The 23958-nt window shown below is 44.0% G+C and overlaps 2 protein-coding genes across 7 annotated transcripts in view; one reads left to right on the top strand and one right to left on the bottom strand.

Annotated features, from left to right (window-relative positions):
• The window catches only part of COPG2 (COPI coat complex subunit gamma 2), a 129705-nt gene extending 125960 nt beyond the window's left edge, over window positions 1–3745 (top strand). For both annotated transcript variants that reach the window (XM_033863273.2, XM_019923320.3), the window contains 4 exons: window positions 1603–1700; window positions 2453–2591; window positions 2887–2985; window positions 3463–3745. In XM_033863273.2, the coding sequence (XP_033719164.1) occupies window positions 1603–1700; window positions 2453–2591; window positions 2887–2985; window positions 3463–3593 (467 nt within the window). In that variant the 3' untranslated portion in view covers window positions 3594–3745. The remainder of the gene's footprint in view (window positions 1–1602; window positions 1701–2452; window positions 2592–2886; window positions 2986–3462) is intronic.
• Window positions 3746–3975: 230 nt separating this feature from the next.
• MEST (mesoderm specific transcript) overlaps window positions 3976–23958 on the bottom strand; it is a 44133-nt gene continuing 24150 nt past the window's right edge. Inside the window, exons 1-12 of one of the 5 annotated variants that reach the window (XM_033863275.2) lie at window positions 17466–17709; window positions 14134–14288; window positions 11971–12050; window positions 11485–11562; window positions 11225–11361; window positions 11014–11072; window positions 9878–9918; window positions 9268–9338; window positions 8915–9016; window positions 7468–7544; window positions 6209–6272; window positions 3976–5289 (exon numbers count right to left, since the gene is read on the bottom strand). In XM_033863275.2, the coding sequence (XP_033719166.1) occupies window positions 5172–5289; window positions 6209–6272; window positions 7468–7544; window positions 8915–9016; window positions 9268–9338; window positions 9878–9918; window positions 11014–11072; window positions 11225–11361; window positions 11485–11562; window positions 11971–12050; window positions 14134–14288; window positions 17466–17491 (1008 nt within the window). In that variant the 5' untranslated portion in view covers window positions 17492–17709 and the 3' untranslated portion in view covers window positions 3976–5171. The other 4 variants (XM_019923530.2, XM_073809943.1, XM_033863274.2 and 1 more) reach the window with 4 other exon arrangements.

The raw sequence follows: 23958 nt of genomic DNA, 5'->3' as shown, positions 1-23958 counted from the left end.
CTATATGGGGCAATCCATTCCCATCATCTGTTTTCGGTATGCTAGAGTGAATTCATTTGCTCTCTGAATTCAGGCCTATTCATAGGATTCCTACCAGTGGCTTTAATTACCTCTAACATTTCAATCTCTTGACTGCCTCAGCTACTAGAGCCTGCTGGAAAATATCTAGTCTCCTTCCTTTGAAATATAAGGTATTTCAGATTTGTTCCTAAACACATTCTCTTCTCAGCACCTATGTATTAGCCTCTCTCTTACTGCTTCCAATTACACCACTGCCTTTCTAGCCTCATTCCTTTAGCTCGTGTACCTTCCTCTGCTTGCCAAAGCTCTTTTGCATCTTTTGAGATCCAATTAAACTGTACATCCTTTCAAATTTTTTATGATTTTCCAAGGCTGTTAATCCTGCACTCCCACATAGCACTCTATTAAAACTTATATTAAAGAACCTATGGTACTAAATTGTAATGTCACAGGTATATATAGGTAGATCTCTCACACACACTGTTATTCAACTCCTAGACAATCAGCTGTGGGGAAAAAGGTCATGTCTTAGTCGTCTCTTTATCTAAGGATCTGGCATATTCATTTATACCTTTACATTATAAACGTATTGACATTTTCTACATTTTTGGATGGAGGGAGTTTAAAGTTAAGACTGAACAAATGAAAGTCTCACTACCCAACCTGTCATATATGGTCTTTACATCTGAGTCTATTCTTTCCTGTCCTTGCCTATTCCCCAAGTAACTTTCTAACTCCACAGTTTCATATATATATATATATATATACACACACACACACACACATATGAAATTTTTTAAACCTACAAGCCTTTTCCAGACCATGGACTAGACCCTTATGTGCCTTTTCTTCATCCATGGTTAATAAATCCTCTCCTTCAGACAGTTCAGAAAATCCTATCTTCTTCATGAAGACTTCATTTTCCTTCATTTCTTCCACTGATTATCTCAAAACATGTAATTACCCACTTGCTTTCCCATTGTACAACACTGACTTCACCAATATTAGAACTTCATTACTGACCTACTCACTAAAGGTTGAAAGTTGACATAAAGCAAGTTCATTCTAGTGATCTCTGAAGCCACTTTTGGTCCACAATCTACAGATATAATATCTGTAAAGGTATCGAGACTGTGATATACATAGTATTAATTTAATGATCTGTGTGTTTTACCATCCATATTTTATGCTTTGTTTGTCAGCTCCTGAAGTAGTGGTTCTTAACGTTGACAGGCATGACAAAAAGCCCCTTAAAAAGTGTCTCCCCTGCTGCTTTCCTGATCTGTAGTCAGATGCTCTACCACTGAGCTATACCCCCTGCTTTCCTTATCTGAACATAAAAACAGAGTTTTGCCCATGTTGTCTTTTCTGTACTACTCTAACTCGCAGCAGGGAACAGATTTTAAAGTCCAGCGTACCGGCTTCTTTTGAGAACTACGACCCTAGAAAACAGCCTACATACGTGTCACTTGCTAATTCAGAACACAGAGCCAAGGGCAGATGGTGCCTCCTAAGTTACTGATGGAAACCGTGCGCTTGCGCTGCCCATTGACGCAGGCTCGCCTGCTCTCTCTCCTCCAGCTGCAGGTACCTTCAGCTGCACCATGAAATTCACTGTCCGGGACTGCGACCCTGACACGGGGGTTCCAGCTGAGGAGGGGTACGATGATGAGTACGTGGTGAGTCTCCCCTGCAGAGAGACTCACTCTGACCCCTTGCACCACTGAGTGACTTCTGTCTGGAGAGAACATTTTCATCTGACATGAACTTATGGGATTGTATTCTTCTCAAACACATTACAGCTGAGGAGGACCTGGGCTAATCCTCCTGTCGTGGGAGTGCATCATGCCAAAGAGAATTGGGATTTACCACTTCAGTACTGATTAAAGCAAAACTCACCCTTTTTAATGTTTTTATAATAGGGATAATTAAGAGATGAAAATAATTACATGATTTTCATTGAGATCAGTTTTATTTAAAGTATTGGGGGTAGGGGTTTTTTGTTGTTCAGCAGCTTTTAGTTTGCTTATAATGTAGCCACATCATGGACTGAAAAGCCTTCACAGAATGCAGGGAAAAGTTTTAGAAATATCTACCTGTTCGTGAATGCGAAGTTCAGAAGGCCCTGTACGGCTTGAACTCTGCAGTTACGTGTGGCAATGTGACTGCTTTGTACCTACACCAGGGCTACAGACGTTGATCTGAATACGGCTCTTGCCAGATGACCTGTTTTCTTGCTTTCCTTTGCTAGGGCCCACCTTGTTAGACTTATCCAGACTACAGAACTTCAAACTAGCTTGGTAGTAGAGTTTTTCCTAGGCTCCTGCAAAGGCTATAACACAGGATGATAAAACCAAATGAACTAATCTCTTCTACCTTCGTACTGAACTGAGAGGACTCATTTTCTGACCCCTGTTTGTTAACCCACTAGCTAGAAGATCTTGAAGTGACTGTGTCTGACCACATTCAGAAGGTAATGAAGCCTAACTTTGCTGCTGCCTGGGAAGAGGTAGGCGACACCTTTGAGAAAGAGGAGACCTTTGCCCTCAGTTCTACCAAAACTCTTGAAGGTGAGAACAATTTTGCTATCAGTATATTGCCTGATAGCAGTCTAACACCTAATAGGCATATTTGTTACTCCAAAAGGACTCCCTTTTCTTTAAAAACTCCGTAAACTATTTCACTTTAAAAGGCCAGAACGCTGTCTTCATCATCTAACAGAGTCAACCCATTTCCAGTCCAGTAGCCTCCCTCCACACACCACCACCAACCCTGTGCACCCCCAACTCCCAGCACCAGCTAGTGCAGAGGCAGATCCCTACGCTGACCTTTTCTCATACGGTTGCATCAATCTTCTCAACACAGAAGCTGTCAACAACATCATCACATTTCTGGGCATGCAGCCATGTGAGAGGTCAGACAAAGTACCTGAGAACAAGAATTCCCATTCCCTCTATCTGGCAGGTAAGAAACTTTCACCAGATTTCTCCTGTATTTTGTTGCAAAATTTGATAGGAAGGGATGTGCATGGGCATCTCATGCCCTGCTACTGTCCCATTATCCCATTATATGAGTTACAACTTGAAGCCCCATCAAAATGAATAATTTGTTTTAGCTGTTTAATTTGCATGCTATTCTTAGATGCTATTTAAGATGTATATTTGGCCCAAGACACTTAAATCTCTTCTACAGATACCAGTGCCCCCCGCTTAAGTACTCCATATCAATATTATTGAATACCTTCTATGTACCTGGTATTATGGGAATATAAAAGATTATTTAGAATTTGTATGTAGGATTCAATTCCCACCATAAGCACAAATCTCTAGAAAAGCTAAACTAAAATAATAGAAAGGAAATGCAGGCAGAGCACGATCAATTTCATTATTCAGAGCTTGTTTTGAGTTCTTAACATGGTTTTCCTCACTTTTTTCCTCTCAGGTGTATACAGAGGTGGCTATGATTTATTGGTGAGGTCCAGGCTGGCCTTAGCAGATGGGGTAACCATGCAGGTGACTGTCAGAAGCAAAGAGGGAACACCTGTAGATGTTATCTTGGCTTCTGTTGGATAAGTTTTTACTGGGTGAGATGAAGTTGATGTACCCTTCACTGTCAGTGGGCTTTCAGGCTATTGGCATGAATTTCCCAGAATCATACTTTCAAAAATGAATGACTTCAGAAAAGCAAATTAAATGTTTGGCCCTGAGCCAGCAGATCAAGCAGATGTCTGTCCTTGTGCATGTCTTTTTGTTGTTCCTTTTTCTTTTTATTACACTTGGTCAGCTTTGGTATGGTAGTACAGCTTTGGGTGATCTTGAAAATCAAATACTATCCTATGCCCCAGCTGCCTAACTTCATTAAATTCTTTAATTCACTGTGTATCTGAAAGCTCCTGGCAATGTTGGAAAGCTTTTATCCCAGAGGGGTGGTGGGGGAGCGGGAGCCAGAGTCCACTTTTGTCAAAATTCATTTTTATTAATAGAAAATAAACACTTATTCCAGTTGTTATACTTGAAGTTGCTAATAAAAAAAAAAAGAATTTAAAATCACCACTTAATAATCCTGTTTTAACTAAGACAATGAAACTGTGGCTTAAAAAAAAAAGTATTCAGCACCATTTGCTCATAGAACTTTCAGACTTTGTTCTTAAAGTTTCTAGAACTTTCCCGTCTGTAAAGTACAGGAATTGCTGAGCTACATGAGGAACCCTCTCTGGGACAACCAACGAGAAGTTAAGCAATCAGTATATATTCAGCCTGGTAACTTGGACTGTACAACGATCCCCTCCTCTCCACTCTGGCTCAGGAGGGACATGCTTCTAAGCACTGAGGTATGACGAGTCCGACTGTTATTAGCTGGAAAGACCAGTTCTAACAGCAAATAACAGTAAATCTCTGGCACAGAGACTACTGTCCTTAATGTTCTGTGATTTTAGGAAATTCTGTAAATAGCTCGGCTTTACTTCAATTTACTCAGAAATGAAACATGTTTAATAAGGTTAAACTACTCTGCTAGAGTAACTGTCTGCTGGTTTAGTGTCCTTATAAAATACATACATAATACGTGTAGGTAAATCATAGTCTTAAAGTATACTTAGAATACTGCGTTACTGAAACCAAAGTCTAACAAAATGACTACAGTTAGAAGCAGCTAATGAAACTAAATCCAAAGTTATGACAAGGGAGACTCATTCTCACTTGAAGCTGTGCCACTTAGAGAATTAAAGCCATTCAAGGCGAGGTGAAGGTGGCACCTTTAGATAATTCCAACCAGGGCCAGAAATTAGCATTTCTAAATATTTCAGAAAAGTCCATAGAAGTGTTTCAAAGACTTTTATGCAAAAGAATGTCTGTCTGTCTGTCTTTCTGCATCAGTGAGTAGTAGTGCCCATCAGAATTTCCTAATAACACAAAGGCAAGTCCATACACTTGATCAGATGTCAAAGGAATGGGAGGTGGACTATTAGAAGGTCACCCTTAGAGCTTCTGCTGGCTTTTTACTATATGCTGTTCACCAGTGTGAGTCAGGTGGACTTTTGTGAGAGAATAGTGTTTGGTGGCCAGGACCTCTTTTGGGCGTTTCTTGCTAAGTGGAATACACAACAGATAAGGGAATAGGGGAGGTAATACAGGGAAGCTACTCTTTCCAGCTCAGAAGGAGTTGATGAAGCCCATATATGCATTCAAGAAGCCCATGGGATCCTCTAGCTGTGGATAGTGGCTAATGTGGTCATCCAGAATCGACACTGTGGACCGCGGCAGCGTTTTCCTAGTGGAAGAGAACAGCATGTAGGTGAACTTGAGGCTGGAGGGAGGGGGAGGGATGTAAGCCAGTGGGCAGCCCTAGTAAACGCCCCTGTGGACATACCACACTGGAAGGAACCAACAAAGAGCTTATTCACCTTCTACTTTGGAATTATATCTATCTTAGGCAGGTAAACTTGCCAATTCCATTTATGATGTATACAGACTAGTTTTTAAATGCTCATATTCCAACAGACAACAACGTGAAAATATAACACATATACAACACATGTCAGAGCGGGATGACTTCCAGCTCCTTGGAGAAGTGGGCCATTCAGCAATTCACTGTCCAAGTAAAGATAACAAAAGACCTTGCTTAACCTGAGGAGATGAGAGAGGGTATTTTTGTTTAAAATTAAATGTAAGCTATTTACTACTGGGTTGTTTCTACTAGGCCATGTGAAGGTATGGAACATTTTTATGTGACATAATCAAGCTCTCATATTCCGACACCTTCCAAATAAATACCTAGAGAGGAGAACAACCTGCGAAGGCACTTCCCCACAGTTCCTTCTCCCCATGCAGTCTCCTCAGCTGAGGCCAATGAGTTGGCTTTACAATCAGACTAAAGCAAACGCTTCTTAAAATATATCCACTTCCATTCCTTGGTTCACGTGATAGCTGTTTCTTACCTGTACATCTCGGAACATGTAGTAACCATGATAGTGAAAACAGACTGTATAAACCAAGAGAATGTATAACTGAATTTCTTGAGCTTTACATTATGTGAGAGTAAGATTCCCCATTTCATCCTCTATTATGTGTTTCCTAGATGAACAGCCAGTGAGGTCAGAGACAGAGGCTAGATTGCCTCAACAGACAATCCTGTTCACCACTGTCAGGATGAGGTACTAAGAAAACAAAGACCCCTGAGGGAGACTCACCTGTACAGCTCCAAAAACTCTGGATAGGGATTCACTGGATCCAGTGGCCCATAGATAAAATGAACTAGGAAAGGGAAGAGGAAGGAATTATTAATAGCTCTCACATCCATTTCTCTAGTCCCACTGTAAAATTAACTACCCCTCAAAAACAAAATTTTTTTTCTTTAAATTTCTTTTATAATAGAAAACCTAGCTTCTTTCAATAAGTAGGTTACAAGGAACATATGGGAACAAGCCTAAAAATCAGTCCATTTGAGACCTTTTCTCCTGTAAACAACCATTCAGTCCCTTCATCTCTTCCGTGCCCTGGACCAAAAGGAATAAGCCCCACTTCCAACATTCCATTTCTATAAATCCAGAAGACTGTCATTCTTTAAGTCTCTCTCTTCAGTTACAGTTGACCCTTGACATTTGAAATCAACCAGTGATAGCCTGAGCACTAAATACTCTGTGTGAGATAGTGCACTGAATTTCTTTTTTAAATCCATAAGAATGAAGAGAGAAATAAGCAGAGACCACCTATAGCCTCTTTATTAGTAATCTAAACAGCCTGCTGTCCCAGCAATTCAGCATTGAATGTGGCAGCTACTGACAATGCACAGCACAGAAACTGGTCTAACTCTCACTCCTGACAGAGACACCAACTCCCTTTCCAACAGGATCTCAATGTTTTATATACTTCTCTTCAACACATGTCACTGGCTGCCAGATTAAATAAAGGATGGCCAGTTACATCTGAACTTCAGATAATGACTTTTTTTTTTTTTTTAGTATATCTCAAATACTGCATAGCCTATACTTATCCTAAGTAGGTGTTTGTTTGTTGTTTATCTGAAATTCAAATTTAGCTAGTTATCTTGTATCTTTGCTAAGTCCGGCAGTTATTTAACCTGTAGTCCCTCAGTTATTTAACCCGTAGTCCCTCAGTTTTCCTATCAAGAGGTAATATAGAGGGACTTCTCTGGTGGCGCAGTGGTTAAGAATCCGCCTGCCAATGCAGGGGACACGGGTTGGAGCCCTGGTGCAGGAAGATCCCACATGCTGCAGAGCAACTAAGCCCGTGCGCCACAACTAGTGAGCCTGCGCTCTAGAGCCCGCAAGCCACAACTACTGAGCCCTTGTGCCACAACTACTGAAGCCTGCATGCCCAGAGCCAGTGCTCTGCAACGAGAAGCCCGTGTGCTGCAACTAAGACCCAACGCAGCCCAAGATAAACTTTATTTAAAAAAAGAAAAAAGAGGTAATATAGAAATACTCACTGGGAATAGATACAGAGGCAAGAGCTCCCACCCAGCGTCTTCTAAACTTCTTCCTTTGATTGATGTACTGCAAGAGACTATAGGACAGATAAGTCAGCAAGAGTAAAACAAGAAACTTTTTTTTGCTATGGGGATGCAAAGGCCTGACAGGAACCACAAGGAACACAACCTACTGAACACGATCAATATGTTTTCTTAATCCAGAAGCAACTTGGCATTCCTGGGAATGGCCCACTTAATTTACCCGTTTCCGTTACCCTCTAGAGTTAACCACCATGTAGCTATGGCAGTGATCACGCCTACTATCGATGTTAGAATTAATGGTTCTTTGTGTTTATTAAGCAGGGAATGAAATCTAGGAAGGCTGGAAGTTACTTTGGATTGCATGTGACTAAAGTCTGGGTCTAGAGTTCTGATTTTGGCTTCACCACTAACAAGCTCTGTGACTCAAAAGTTGTTGCTAACACACACATCTTTCCTCATCTTCAAGAGACTGAACTACATGATCTCTAAATTGGTATCTACTTCTAAAATTCTGTGTAGAAGTTCATGAGCACAAAGCTACAACCTCTGCATTTCATCTGACCACAGATAAAATGGAGGCAGAGTCCTCATCCTACAGTGTAAGATGTCACAGCTGCATTTTAGAACTCAAATTCATGTATTCTAATTATTCTGCCTGCCAACTCCAGGACAATTATTTTTGCGAACTTCAAATATCACCTCTTAGAAATGGTATTTAGTTTCTTGAAAGCACAAGGGAATTTTACAAGAGGGCTTTGTTTTTCAGTTTTTTATATTAAAATGAATCTTCAAGGGTCCCATTCCTTAGGGAGCAATGGCTCCCTCGACCTCACAGTTCCCGGCAGAGCCACCAGTTAACACACTGGAAGCTACACTGACCCAGCTGGCAAAGAGACAGGGCCTTTTACCCCAAGTAGTTCTGGATACACTATCTCTAGCTCCCTCTGCGAAAGTGGCTACATTCTCATTTGAACCAAGGCATGGGGATTCTTTGTACAAGACAGAGAAACCTCCCTTCTCAGTCCCTGTTGCTACAGAAAAGATATGAAAAAGGAAACAATCTGTACTTTGAGAGAGGCATTAAGCACCTTTCAGAATTATGATTAGACATTTTGAAACATTTACTATTGACAAAAGGTCCAAAGACGATTTGCCAGTCAGTCAGTTACAGACTAAATTAGCATTAGAATTTGCAGCTGTTTATCCAAACTTATGGTGCCAAATGGCTTAGGCTCAGAGCTCACTCTATTCTCAATTTCTTTCTTCTTAGAAAGTACAGAGCATGACTTTTTGGTTTGCCTCATAGGTCATAACCACTCTCCTTGTGGTTATGAAAGCAAGGAACAGAACACACAATCCCACATCTTTCCCCACTTCCCAAAAGAAGTGTCTCTGGAAACCAAAGCAAAGGGTTATTTCTTACCTGTCAATAACCAAGTTCCCGTCATTGTTGCGTATCCCTGCCCACATGTCCCACAGTTCACTCTCAGAGGGTCGGGTGTATGGCCCAAAGACCGGGGTGAGACTGAACGAGTCCAAAAAAGTAGAAAGGTAAGTGTGAGAAGAACTCAGTACATCAAGTATGATTGGAACCTCAGGTCATGTATGTCTGACCCTTGACTGGTTTATGAATTCCTTCTACTACTTGCCTGGCAGTGGTCAACACCTTTACTTTAAAGGGTCAAACCCTGAGATTTGGCCCAGAACTTTAATGGCAGCAACTTTTCACTACATTGCTCCCATGCTGAAGTGAATCAGTGTTTGACAATGACTTACCCTCGAGAGAATACGAAGAAGTTCATCAGTCGCGTGAGGATGGGTGACAGCATGCCTCCATCTTTGAGAAGCTATAGGTGTGAAAGTAAAAATCGAAGAGTCCAAAGAAAGAAAACAACTATCCAGGATAAAAGGTTTTATACTAGGAACTAAAAAAGGACTTTAGCCAAATCTACTGGCTTTTAGTTTCTTGTTTTGCTTACCCACATTCTTCTCCCATAGAAAACAAATCTATTTCTAATTCCCTTTAAGATTACATTCTACGCTTCCCTAAATCCCGAAGACTTTTAACTGATATATTCAACTTTAGACTAGGATCCCAGTTTGTTCAAACATCATGCTAATGACACAACTCTTTAGATAGCTGTACTTCTCCAAATATTTGTTGCTCTCATTCTCAGAAATAAGCCTTTATTTATCTAGGGGTCACTTCTACTGCTTTATTTTTCCTTTATTAAGGAAAAAATTAACTTCATTAACATGAGTTCATGATGAAACAGATTTTAACTACAGCCCTTGAGAGCAGGTATGGCCGTTATAAAGATACCAGCATTATTTATATCAGTATAAACCTTAAAAACTAAAGATCTATGTCAGTGGAGTAACCAACCTTTTGGAGAAGGAGAGGACGGTGAGTCTCAGGAAATATACCTGTAGGAGAAGAGACTTAGGGTAGTTATTTACCAACAATCTTAGGCCAAACATAGGCCCATTATCGGAGACAATTCACCCTATTAGTTGAGGGCTTTTACTGCCAAAAACCAAACTACAAATAAAAACTTAGTACTGTCATTTATTATTTATCCAGGGAATTCTGTGTTTATCAGGTCAAACTCTATCCCACTGGGATCACTTTCCCCACTGTAGAGAGAAGGGAAAAATATGTCATGGTCATCCACACTGCTGATGACTAGACTCTGGCTCCCCTTAGCGTTTCCACCCATTCCTCAGAATACACAATGTTGTTAACTATTCGGGCTGCAAAGGAAACCAGAGATTTTTCAGAAGTGTAGATGCTTCAAAACACCTAGAGCTTTTCCGTTTCCATTTTTTTCCAGAGTCAACGGGAGAAAGCCATGAGCATTACTGATAAAGGGACAAACAGACTCCTCTCCCAATCTGCCCTTAAGGTATTCTAAGGTGTTCGGGGGGCACCTGGATATTCATGGATTTACAAGCCAGGCTCAATGGCAGGCAAAGAACAAGAAACATCTCCAAAAGGTCTAATCAAGGGCTCGCTAATTTCCAACTGAAACTTGGCACTACTGTGAATTGAGAGTTTATGACACAAACCACAGTAGTAGTAGAAGCACCTGTGGCTTCATCTCAAATGTCTGCAGAACCCACTGCAGTTGTTGCAGAGATTGCGAAATATCATCTGCACTCCCCACTACTTCTAATCACAGTTGTTACCAGACACACCACAAGATCTTGCTGGAAAATGCATTAAATACATTTTAAAAAGCACATCTTACTATAACACAGCTTTCTATTAACTTACGTCAAGATAATCAGTTTCCTTTGTAATCTTACTTTATTTTCTGTATTTAAAAATATTACTCTGAGAAAGCGTCAGTAAATCTCATCAGGCCACAAAGTGGTTCATGGCATGAAAGAGGTAAAGATCCACTACTTTGCTTGGGTCTGTTTGCAGTACCATCAGGCTACCATTTAGACGTCACTGCCATATCTAAATGTGGCCCTCTAGGCTACACCTCACTTTCCACCCGCCTCCAAGGCAGTTACCTCCATTCGACAGACAGAGACTCTTGATGGTAAGCCGACCAGATCGATTCTGCTTGAACCTAGAGGTGGGGAGGGAAACACATAGCTTACTGAGCAGCTGAAGACAAACTCCCAAGAGGGAAAAGGGCCAGAAAGAACCCAGAACAATGTACTTCTCTCATCTTAAACGAGTGAAACCTGTGAATCGTACACAAGTCATGGCTTCACTGACCTATAGAGCAGCTCCTGAGCAACGATATCCCCATAGTCGTGAGACAACAGGTTGATCCTACGGTTCTGGAGCCCCAGATGCCGCAAAAGAGCTTCCACAATGCTGGCCTGCTCGAATATGGAATAGTGATGTGGTCTCTAGGGAAAGGAGAGCCCAGATACACAGGGTGAAGTCAAGGGTGCAGGTGTGTCTGCCAGCCTGACCCCTCCATCCTTGCCTACCCCCATCCCGCAACACTGCCCCATCTAGATGCTGCTTACCGGTTTGTCACTGAAGCCAAAGCCTAGGAAATCAAGGGCAATCACTCGATGAAACCTGAGGGTCAGACCTTCCCAAATCTACAAGAAGGAAAGGGATGGTTTGGTCTTTCTAATCCTGCCCCTCCTCTTCTCCAACCTACAGCAGCAAAGGAGTTTCATCCCTATCTCAGCTTAATAAACAGACTTCGATAAAGGGAAAATCTTATGAAACCACCACAGGCCCACAAATGATCCTCCTGGAAAGTGCTTTATTCCTTATAATTAATCTCCATTGAGGGAGGAACTCCAACATTTTTTAACTTGGCAATGATCGCTCCCAGATTGCCAAAGACTTTTTTACTCCCTTACAGTAAATGAGCAACAGTTCTACATTTAATCCTATTTTATTAAGCAACTCAAATATGCAAGTCTTCCAGTGCTGACAACAAAATCCTCGATTTTGGATTTTTAAAGGCATAGTAGGATCCAGAAGTCTGATTTCCTTACCTTGTACCAGTCATAGCTGGATGTTGGAAAGCCGTGTAAAAGCACAACTATCTCTGGACTTCCAACCACACCCACAGAGTCTGGGAAGAGAGAGAGCAGTTAGGCCGACGCCCTAAGAAAATAACCCTGAAGATATGAAAAAACGAAATAATCTGGTATAAAGGACAAGAAACCTTGACCAAGTTAATGAAATTAAAATAACAGATTTTTTTAAAAATGCAAGCTTATTGCTTTACGTAAGAATAGCCATTTGATATGTTTTCTTTTATTCTGTATATTTAAAAATTGTAAATATAGCCAATATTTTATAATAACTTTAAATGGAGTATAGTCTATTAAAATATTGAATCACTAATGTTTTACACCTGAACTAATATAATATTGTAGATCAACTATACTTCAATTTTTTATAAACGTAAATAGCTCACTTTATATGAAAATACTTGACGGCAGACTGCTTACTTTCACCTAGATTTTTAAGAAGTATTTCCTCATTTCTCCCTTTATTCTGTGTCATTAATATGTAAATTGCTTTTCCACAGTAAAAAGTAAAGCTTCACAGTTAAAAGTATACAGTCACAACTTAATAACTACAAGTTCTTTGTACCTGATTATTAATGGCCTCACAAAAATTCCCTTCCTCAACCCAGTGGGTGCCTCAGTTTATGCCATTTGTCCAACAATTTTATTTCCCGCAGAGGAGACTCAACTGAATATTAAAAGCATAATGCTCAACTATTGCAAAATTCTAGCAACTATAAGAAAAGGCTAATAAACATGAACATTTTTTAATGTATAAACATCTTTTAAATTAGCCAAATATTTAAACGGTAAGTAGCCTTGCTAATAAAAAATAGTATTAGATTAAAACTGATAGATTCATATACTGCCACTGGCATGAGAATTTGATAATAAGGTTTACAAAAATAATTTAGTTAGAAGCAATGAAAAATTGTATATACTTTAGCCTAGGAGTCTTATTCTTGAGAATCCATGCAAATAAATCATTTCATTTACACGAAGTACTATTTGAAAAAATAAGGAAAAAATTAACACATACATGGAGATTTCCCTTTAACATTATTTAAAACATTGGAAAACTAGAAACAACCTAAGTGACCAACATAAAGAAAATTATATACTTACTTTTAGTTGAATATAGCGAATGAGAGGAGGTCAGGAGCAATAATGAAAAACGGTTTATGACAAACATTTTTCGTTATTGCTCTTGACCCCCGCCCAAAAGCAGTCTTTTCCAATCTTGTTTCTCATTCCCTTTACCTATAAAATGAGGTGAACAGCACCTTTCCAAGTACTGTTGTAAAGATTAAACGAAATTATGAAGGTTGAAAACATAATTCAATGCCTAGCATAAGGTAATTAATTGGTAAGTAGCAGTCATAATAATTATTAGCAAATTAACTTAGACAAAGGTATAAGACTTAAATCACATTTAGTTATACATACAACAAATAATCTTTATAGAAACAATAAAATGAAATCAGGGATGGGGGAACAGAACCAATGGCAGCTGTATCTATGGATGTTGTTTATATTATCTGACACTAGGGGCGCTCACAAAAGAAAGCCAGTACTATCTATCACTGCAAATCAGGCTACAAAGTAAATTATACTGGTCACATATACACTACCAAATGTAAAATAGATAGCTAGTGGGAAGCAGCTGCATAGCACAGGGAGATCAGCTCGGTGATTTGTGACCACCTAGAGGGGTGGGATAGGGAGGGTGGGAGGGAGACGCAAGAGGGAGGAGATAATGGGGATATACGTATATGTATAGCTGATTCACTTTGTTATACAGCAGAAACTAACACACCACTGTAAAGCAATTATACTCCAATAAAGATGTTAAAAAAAAAGTCAAAATCAGAAAAAATAAATAAATTATACTAACAAGTCAGTCTATGGACATTGGAATCTCCATTCCACCACCCTCACCCTCCCAGCAATTTTCTTTGAGTTTCCCTGCTATCAAATTAATGAGGGGAATTAGTCCATTCCTTCAAATGGACACTACACAGAAAAAGAGGGTTTTCCCCTCCATCACTGAGGGGCAACAGAGACCAATGGACGCAAAATAAGTACCTCAGAGGGACCCACGGGACCTCTACGTGCAGAGTGTTTCAAGAGCCCTGTTCTTACCTTGGTAGAAGATACGCAGTCCCTTGTAGGTAAAAAATTTGCCTGATGACTTCCATGAGTGAAGAGCAGGGGAAAGCTGGGGGGGCGGGATGTGCAGATAGGCTGCAAGCAGGGGCACAGCCAACAGCCCCACCTGGACCCACCACTCCCTCATCCTGTAGGGAAATCAGAAACCCGGGGTAAGCAGTTGGGTGACATTGTACATGATTCTAACACAAGCCCCAAACTGGTAAAACAGGGTGGGGAATTTCTGTACCATGTGGGGACTACCCTGTCCTCCATGTCAACCGTGGCAGAAAATTTACCAAGAATGTAAGTGTACTCTGCCTGCTATGGCAATCACCATATTTGCTCATCATTCTAATTTTAAGGAAAAAAATATACTATTTTCATATGTAATCTTCCCCCTCAACTTCATCCCACTTTAACCCCACAGCCCCTCCCTTGTGCTCTTCCCAAGACCTGCTGTAGAGGTTTTATATAAAGTAAAAGGAAGATAAATTACTTAAGTAACTTCATTGTCTTTTATCAAGGCTTCCTGTGGGGAGGGAGGGTTCCCTTCATATTTACTCTAAAAGCTCTACCATCTACCCACCAGCCCCGCACCGGTAAAATGTTTTACATATATATATATATATATATATATAAAACTAATGTTTGTTTTAAAAAAAAAAAAGTAGGAACATCACGTGTCCTAAAGCAGAGAGCTGCTCTTGATTTTCTAATATTTATCAACCCTCTGACTCCAGTGAAGCCCAGTTTGCTACTACTATCTGGATTTGTGCTGAGAAACTGCTCAGGGTAAAGAGTCTGTGAAAGTAAGAAGATAGGTGCCCTGTATATTCCAACGTAAGCAGCTTTATCATGACCCTGAATATCTAATCTCTTGAGAGGTCAGGGCAGCAGATTATATTTCTGCTTTTCTTAGCAGACTCTTGAGGAAGCTCCCCCATTTATTTAATTTCTTAGGATGCCCCTTCCTTCCCATCCCCCCAAAAAGAGGAGCAGAGCATCTGAGAACTGATTTTGTTTTGGGGAGGAAAGCACTGATTTGCACACCCAACTTTCCCATGCCCAGGACTTCGAAGGTCCAGATCAATTCATCCACAATGACAAGAAGTGCTAAACAGGAATTAGAAACAGTTCCCTCTGTTTCTAGCTTATGACTCCTGATGGCCACCAGGGAAAGAACCATCAGTAGAATGGAAATTCTCTTAAAAACAGCCAGAATGGAAATACCGTCTAAAACTAAAATAAGAATTGTCAAGAACACAGAACTATAAATAAGGGGAATTAATTGTGAAAGCCCTGGTGGAAATGTCTTTGTGCCTGTATCCTTCTACCATATTACCTGTAATCTGGCCACAATCTCTGACAAACTAATCCAACTCACAAGATATTTATTTATTTTAGAGTTTTTTTCAAAAAATAAGAGCCTGTAGTTTCACATCCACAGAGAATCTCAGCTCTTTTGACTATTTTTCAGGTGTCACCAGGGCGGTCTTTTTTTTCTTCCCCCCTCTGAAGTGCATATCCATAAAACAGACCCAGTGATTTGGTTCTACCTTCCAAGGTAGAAAGATTAAAGATTAAGAAATGATTAGAAAAAATGCCCGGAACATGACCATTATATCGCAATATCCACCCCCCACAGTAGTAGTAGGCTACATCCCATTATCTCCTGAAAAGGTGAGATGACAAAAAGTATCAGGTTTAGATGATCATTTCTAAGCGCTACCTGTCCTGGACTTAAGCTTATACATTTTCACCTGCGCATTTCATCACTCCTGATCCCCATACTTCTCATCTCATTCATTGACGGGTTCCAGCAGCCGAGTATCTGCAGTGACTCAGCAGAGAGCCGGGGAGGGCATACGAGAGGAGCTGAGCAGGAGAGGCTCCCCCGCCCCGCCGCCGACCACCATGCGGGGCGGTGAGGGAAAGGACTGACACTCTCCGCTCGGGACACCCTCACCCCGCACCTCTTCCTTCTCTTTTACGCTAAGAAAGCGAAGAGGCAACCCCTCAGAAAGCCGCTTTCTGTCTTAATTACTTCAGTAAAAATGCCCCCAACAACATTTTAGGATTTTTAGTACGTAAGCAATCAGGCAGTCAGTAGGCAAAATAGATTAAACATTTTTTGACCCAAATCTCCATTCTTTGATGAGCCAAGAATCAAGAGTACAAATTCAGCAAACTCCAGTAACAAACCTTCCAGAAATTAATGAACCTTTCCGAGCCTTTATTTCTTCATCTTGTAAATAGGAAAAATACACACATTTAATACCACCAAACCTGCCCACTTCACAGCATCGCGGTGAGACTATGAACTATTTTGTAAACCAATGCAAATAATTCATGTGTAATATTATGAGTTTGGTCACATCATTCTCACTTGGCTTCCTGTTACTGAAATCTCAAAAATACTTACGCCTCGGTGATAAGACACTGCCAGTTCTAGTCACACCTATGCGGTAACTCACGCCACGGCGACACCAGGGTCTTCAAATCCTAAATCACCGCAGTGCAATACCGGGGTCTCAAAATTCTAAATCGTGCCAGGGCGATGCAGGGGTCTAGAAACCCTAAATCGTGTCAGGGTGATATTCGGATGTTAAAATCCTAATTCACGCCAAGGCAAAATCCAGATCTAGAAACCCTAAACCGCGCCAAGGCGATGCTGGGATATAAAAACCCTAATCGCGCCAAGGCGTTACCGGAGTCTAAAAATCTTAAATCGCGTCAAAGTGAAACCGGGTCTAGACACACTAATTCACACCTAGGGGGTACTGGGATCTAAAAATCCTCAATCGCGCAAGGGTTGACACCAGGATCTAAAAACCGTCAATCGCACCAAGGCGATGCCGGGGTCTAAAAATCCTCAATCATGCCAGGGTGATGCCGAGGTCTAAAAAAAATTGTAAACCATATCAGAGTAACACCAGGGTCTAAAAATCCTAAGTCACTCCAAGGCGCTACCAGGGTCTAGAAATTCTAAACCGCACGGGGTGACGCCAGGGTCTAGAAATTCTAAATTGCATCAGAGAGATACCAGGGTCTAGAAATCCTAAATCAGGGAGATCAGGCGTTCTGAACATTCTACTGTGTGCAGGCGAGACATCCTCTTCCAAGCAGGTAGAACGGGCTCAGAGGACGGGAATGCATGCCCCCCTCACCCTCCGGAGATTTTCCCTCTACTGCGGGAGTCGCGCTCTGGCAGCCCCAGCTCGGACGGACAAAGTCCCACCCGCTGGCCCGCACCCCATTTGGGGACGACGTCTGCAAGCCAGTCACACACGCTCCCCCCACCCCCTCTCCCACCACGCACCCACCTGCGGAGGCGATCTCGGCGCACCATGGTGGCGTCTTATCCCATGCCGCCTGCACACCGGCCCTGAGCAAAGGGCGCGCCGCAGCGCCCGCAGCGGTGCAGGGTCGGCCGGCAGCTGGGCGCAGCCCACAGCCCGCGAGGGCGGCGCGGCCGCGACAAGCAGCGAGCGGCCACCGGGGCGTGCGCTGCGGCAATGCGCAAGGCGCGGTTGCCGCAGAGGAGGCGCCGCCCGCCGTGATGCGCCGGGATGTGCTGGTGGCCGCGGCAGCGCAGAGTGAGTGGGCACCGACTTTTAGAGCCCACCCGCGCCCCGCCCCTGGCCCGCCCACCGCGCTGCAGTGCCCCTCCCGCCGAAGCCACCCCCTTCCCCGCAGCCCCGCTGAGGGCGCAAGGATGGGGCGCCCCTCCTACAGCAGCTGCTTCGGAGGGCACCTTCAGGGGTATTGACCCCCACCAGCACCCCGCTGCTCCCTCACGGCCCCCTACCCTGAACCACAGGTTCTGTAGCAAAAATCCTCCTCTGGCGAGTTAACACTACAGGAAGACACGACAGACTTCCTGAGACTCCATCACCTCCCCCGAGACCACCCATAGGCCCCCCACCCCAGCCCCAGAGGTGGCCACTCGACCTCAGATGCAGTGGGACCAGGGCTTCCGCTGTGGCGCCGGCTCACATCCCGCTCGCGATCCGCGCTGAGGCGGGGGCTCTGAACCGCTCGAGTGCCCGGGCCAAAGCAGCGGTCCCTGAACGCCCAACACCTCCTAGGTCCCTAACTACAGGTACCCACCAGGGGCACAACCGAGTGGCTAGGGAACGACAAGCTCGGCTGGGCTACTGCAGAGCTAATCGGCTGATTCAAGGGACGACCGCTCGAGAGCAAAAAACGGGGCAAAACTTGGGGCAAGTCTGGGCTCTCTCGGTCAGCCACCGCCACGGCGCTGGGCACGTTTCCTCTGCGGCAGCGCGACGTGGTCGGCGTGCCGGAGGCCCGCCGCAGCCCTCCCGCGGCACCCACTCCCGGCATTAGCCCGTCCTGTGCCGGAAAGAATGATCGGCCGAATTATGAGACTAAAGCTCCCTTTGTTTATGCATTTATTTAAGACTGAATCACAATGCGAGGGCCCCAGTGGTACGGAAAAGAGGGAAGGATTTTTTTACTCATCCACAATCCTTTAAAAGACATCTATCACGCCTTTGAAGAGAAAAGTGTAGAGAATCAGTGTCTGTTCGTTTTCTGGCTGTAAATTGAATTCCTGACAAACGCGTGGGCTGCGAGCGAGCCAGGCGGCCCGAGCGGTGCCGGCTCCCTCCAGCAGGGGCGCTGCAGGCCTCTATTCCACTCGTGCCCGCCCAGGCCTCCCCGCCACTCAACTGCCCAGAGCGCGGGCGAGCATGATTCCGAACATCTGGGCGAAAGGCCGGGCCAGCCGAGCCCACCCGGTACCTCACAGTGTGCCAGGGAGCTGAGGGCCACCAGTCAGACATAGGAGAAACCGCCATCTATGAGCGTGTCACCAAAACGTGTGGCGCAGTCTAGGGTACACCTCTACTGGTGTCGATTCCGAGGTTCATGAAACCAATGCTTAATTTAGCACCTCCAGAGCGCTAAGAGCCAGGGGTGCAAAGACGAAGGAGGAATGGCCCCTGCCCCCAAAGCGAGCTGCTGTCCATCCGGTGAGGATGACACACAAGAACTGACGGTGCTTAAATTTTCCCTTTAATTTCCTATCAGCGTTTTGTGACAGGTTGGCCCCCTCCCCCTAACATGCAAGCCCCTCAAAGCCCGAGCCCAAGTATTATTCACCTTTTGTATCCCCAGAGCCTGCCACGGCGCTGGCCACAAAGCAGACTCCTAATAAATACTGCATGAATAAGTACAAGAATTTGAGGGCGCACAGGGGAGGAAGTAATTAAGGGGAGGGGGGAAAGGGTTGTCTTGAATGATGAATAGACATTTACCAGAGACAAAGAGCATTCCAACCAGAGGGGACGGCATTCGCAAAGCACCGGAGGCGCAGGACCGCACAGCCTTTGGGGAAAACTCCAAGTCCTTTGGGCCGTGGCGCTGGTAGACAAAAAATTAGGCTAGAAAGAGTATTTCAACCTAAGGAGTTTACAATTTGTCCCGAAGAAAATGAGGAGCCACCGATGGATTTAAACCCTCTGTGGCCTTAATTGGTTACTTAATGAAATTTAAATTACTCCCCTTAACAAGTGGAAGATTACCTATTTTAACGAACCACCACCTTTTAAGGACTGAAATAATTACTCAACAAAATTTAAATCGGTCCTTTCAACAGAATAAAGACTTTCCTATTTTAACTAAGACAACAATATATAACAAACTTGGCATTATAGTTTTTCGTATTTACTGTCAATGGAACCTATAAGTCCTACAAACAATTCCGCACTTTCATTCTCACCATACCAGAAGCACCAGCATCCGAGATGAAGGCAATTTTGTATTTAATGGACTGAGTGCTCACAAAGGATCTTATTCTGAAAGCCATGGAACATGTCCACCCACATGGAACAAGTAGGTAGACAGGAGCGGAGACTGCTGGGGGGTGGGGGGCGGCAGAGGGGACCAAGGGAAGCACTTGAAGACAACGGGAATTCTAAGTCTGATGCTCAAGACAAACCCTCCCGGACAGAGTGCTAGGAAAAACCTCCTTGGAAAAGGAGGGCTCAAGGTTGAGAAGGACTTCAAACCCGTAACCCGTTTAGGCGAAGGAAGCATTCCTGTTTGGAAGAACCTCCCAGCACAGAGGCAAGGAGTCTGGAAAACGCAGAGGATACTAACAGAGATCAGCTTGGCTAAAGCCGGGAGAGAATGCTAGAGAATGCCCCAGAAGCCAAACAGTTAATGAGTTTTTTAACCGTGCCTGACTTACAGAGAGAAGCTTCCTCCACCAGGGGAGAATCTGGCCCAAGGTATAAAACATTTGGAGTGCCTGAGAAAACATGTAGCCGTACATAAATCCACAGCCTGCCTCTGGCTGGTTCTCAGTGCACCCTTTCATTTCTTGGATACAAACACCACACTTGACCGACATCACAGGCAGCAGCATTCCCTCAACCCGTAGCTTATCATACATTCCTGTCACATTCCAATTCTCAGACAGTCCCACATAAAAAGACCTCAGATTTGTGCAAAGATGAGGGTAGAAAGCTCAGCATTTATTAGCTTGCTGATGTGCAACAGTGGTGAGATCAGCAGGGCTGGTACTGTGGGTTCAATAATCATTTTTTTTTGAACCCCAGTTTGAGACCCATAATATGACAACAAGGATATTTATGGAGACAACAGGACAGAACTGGGGCTGCCACTTGCAAGAGCCATAATTATCGATTCAAATAAGCTAAAGAAGTCCAAGATGGGGGAAACTTGACTGAACAGCAGCACATAAAGCGAGTCAGGATTTTAGTTGTCAGTGAGTCAATGTGATATGGCTCCAAAAAAAAACCACTGTAGACTGTAGACTGTAATTAGAGAAGCACCCAGAATGAGCTAATCCTGCTCTATTCTGCTAGTGAGAAAGCGTTTTATTTTGTTCTGCACAGCAGATATTAAGAGACACATAAACAGGAATTTGTTCAGAGAAGACCGACTAAAATGCATTGCAAATTATGTCACTGAAGGTGTAACAGCTGTCATATTTTAAGCTCCTACTATAGCATGGATCTTCACCCAATTTATCCCTAATTCTCATAATAACTCGCTAGATGAGTACTTTCATCCGTATATTTCAGAGAAAGATACAGCAGCTCAGAGCACTGTTAGTATGTGAAGGGACTGGGAACTGAGCGCAGATGCGTCTGGCTCCAAAGCTGGCGTTCTTTCCACTACCCCACACTGCCTCCCTGTTTAAAATAACCGGGCATGTTTAGTTGGAAGAAAAGAACCCTTGTGGAGTGAGTGGAAGAAGGGAAATGTGTTAGCAGTCCTCAAATATTTGTGGAAGCAGCATTAGACATTTTATTCTGTATGGCTCCAATGAGTGCAAATTGTAGAGAAACAGATGTCAATTCAACATAAAGAATTTTCCAACAGGGTTGTCTAGAGACTGGGTAGCTCAGCCATTTGGGGACGTGACAAGTTCGCTGTCTCTAGGGGTTGGGTAGCCCTGCGGCAGGTATGCAAGGTCTGGATAAATGCATGAATGACCTTTAAGGTCTTTTCCCATCTGACAGAAACTAAGGCTCAGAGAGGCACTGGAACTTGGCCAGGGTGACCCCTCCCTGAAAGGTCAGATCCACAACAAGATCTTTCCTGGGTGTCCCTCAACCCAGAGCTCTTTGTACAACATGCTATTTCATGCTGAGGGCAAGACAAATTGAAGAAATTATGCATACAATCACATCAACCTCCCTCTCAATCAAATTTAACCCATATATCCAAAAGGCGACTGGTGTCTTCCTTCCTCTTCAGGCTCGTTTTTGGGTAAAAATCTTTGGCTGAAAAAAGTTCAAAAGATAAGTGGGAGAGGAGAGAAGCAAGGGAGCTGGATAACCCATTAACCAGATAAGATAAACCTAAGAGACTGTTTCTAGAGATTACAGTATTACTGAGCACCCCTAAAGTATCTTTACACACCCTTTGCATTACTGGGCACATCCCATAATCCCAAGTCTGGTACTATTCTGCTGTTCCACACCTGGAATACATCTTATACACTCACACATAAATAGGTTGAAGGATTTGAAATAAAATCATATCTTGCATTTTTATAGCTCTTTACCCTTTCATGTATGTTATCTCATCTGATGTTCATCACAGTCCTCTAAGGAAAACAGCTTTCTTTCGGACGGACAAGCAATTTCCTAGCTGCCTGGGGAAGAAAGGGCTACGGCACACAATTCATTTTTTTTTAAAACTACATTCCACATTAAATTATCCCCCCAGCCTGGATGAGTCAACCCAGAAGCAGGTGTTTTGCTTTTCCTCGATTGCTATCACCGCCGCAAACCTTCAGCTGTCCTCCCCCACCGTGCCCTCCAGGGCCCCCACCCCCGCTACTACCGCAGCGCTTGGTCCCCAGCCGGTTACTAAGCACTCGCTCTGCACAGCCCCGCACTCGCTGCTCCAACTCCCAGCGAAAACTACACCCCCTCCCCACCGGCGCCGGGTGGCCGCGTCCCCGTGCCCCCAACATTCGCCCAGGCCCGCGTGGCTGCGACCTTCCCAACCACCAATGAGGTCCCGAAGCGGGAAGGCGCAGCCTCCCGGGAACTCGAGACCCGATTTCCTGGAGGGATGGTCAAGCCGACTGACTGACTAAACGCTCTGTGGGGAGTCAAGCCTCGGGCGAGGGTTAGGGGACTTCTGTGTTCTCGTCCGACCGCGAGGTTCTAGGAGACGATGACCGAGCACCTCGCCCGCGTGGCCCTCGAGTGAAGCGCACACCTCGTGCGGCCACCCACCAACCTCCGCGTAATCCGGCACGCCCCAGCCGGTCCCCACGGCCTCCCGGGCCACTATCACTCAAAGCTTGGCCCCAGGATTGGTGTAGTCCACGCACACTAGCCACATACCCCGAGTGTGCCCATGCCCAGTCATCCGCTGGGCTAGGAGGCTAAAGGTGGAGGGTCACTCCTTCCCCGCCTGTTTCCTACCTGATTCAGGTAAGACCTGGGCTACAAGACTCCATGTTTGGGGACCCGGTTGCGCATGCGCTTCCCGCGGCCAGAGCTTCGCCGCCTGACCCCAGTCCCAGGGAAGACCCAGCCAAGCCACCGAATACCCGGTTCTGGGCTAGAGCGTCGCCACCTCCGCGCACCGGCCCATCGCCCCCGAGCCCAACCTATGCTGCCGCCTTCTCCCTGCCGGGCGTCAGCGCCACCTATTGCGAAGGGTATGAAACGGCAGGCTGTGCATTGAATAAGAGGCTGAATAAACGAATAAACTTTTATAGGGCCCAATCTGAGTACATTTACATGGTAAAACTGAAGGCCAAAGATAGTTATTAACTATGCCGAGATCTTTGGCGAGGCTTCCATATCTCAACCATTTCCCTAACTTCATAGTTACCCTAAAGACTCCCAAATCTATATCTCCAGCCCTTCCCTCTACTCCAAACTCTAGATCCATATATTTGACTGCCTTCTGTTCCTCTTCACATGAATGGCCTACACACGTCTTATACTCCACAAGGACTAAGTTAAATTCATTACCCTTCCTCCACTACAAACTAACCACCCCCCTTCCCCAGAACGTGTGCTACTTTCTTTATTCTCTGTTGTGGTTAATGGCATCATTAGCCACTCCAGTCTACTACACTCAATTACCAATACCTGTGGCGTAATGGAATGAAGCTAAAAAGCCAAGCAGCCTTGGGTACAAATCCCAGCAAGTTCTCTCCTTCCCCCTGCTCTTCATCTTACTTCCCAAGTATCTTGGATTCATCTTGCTTCCCTCCATTCCCAACAGTTTCCCCTTGTTCAGGCCTCATTATCTCTCACTTGGACTACTGCCTCCTAATTGGTTTCCAGG

The sequence above is a fragment of the Tursiops truncatus genome, chromosome 9 (assembly GCF_011762595.2).
Source record: "Tursiops truncatus isolate mTurTru1 chromosome 9, mTurTru1.mat.Y, whole genome shotgun sequence".
NCBI classification, from domain to species: domain Eukaryota; kingdom Metazoa; phylum Chordata; class Mammalia; order Artiodactyla; family Delphinidae; genus Tursiops; species Tursiops truncatus.
This window is presented reverse-complemented; position numbering and strand designations above follow the sequence as displayed.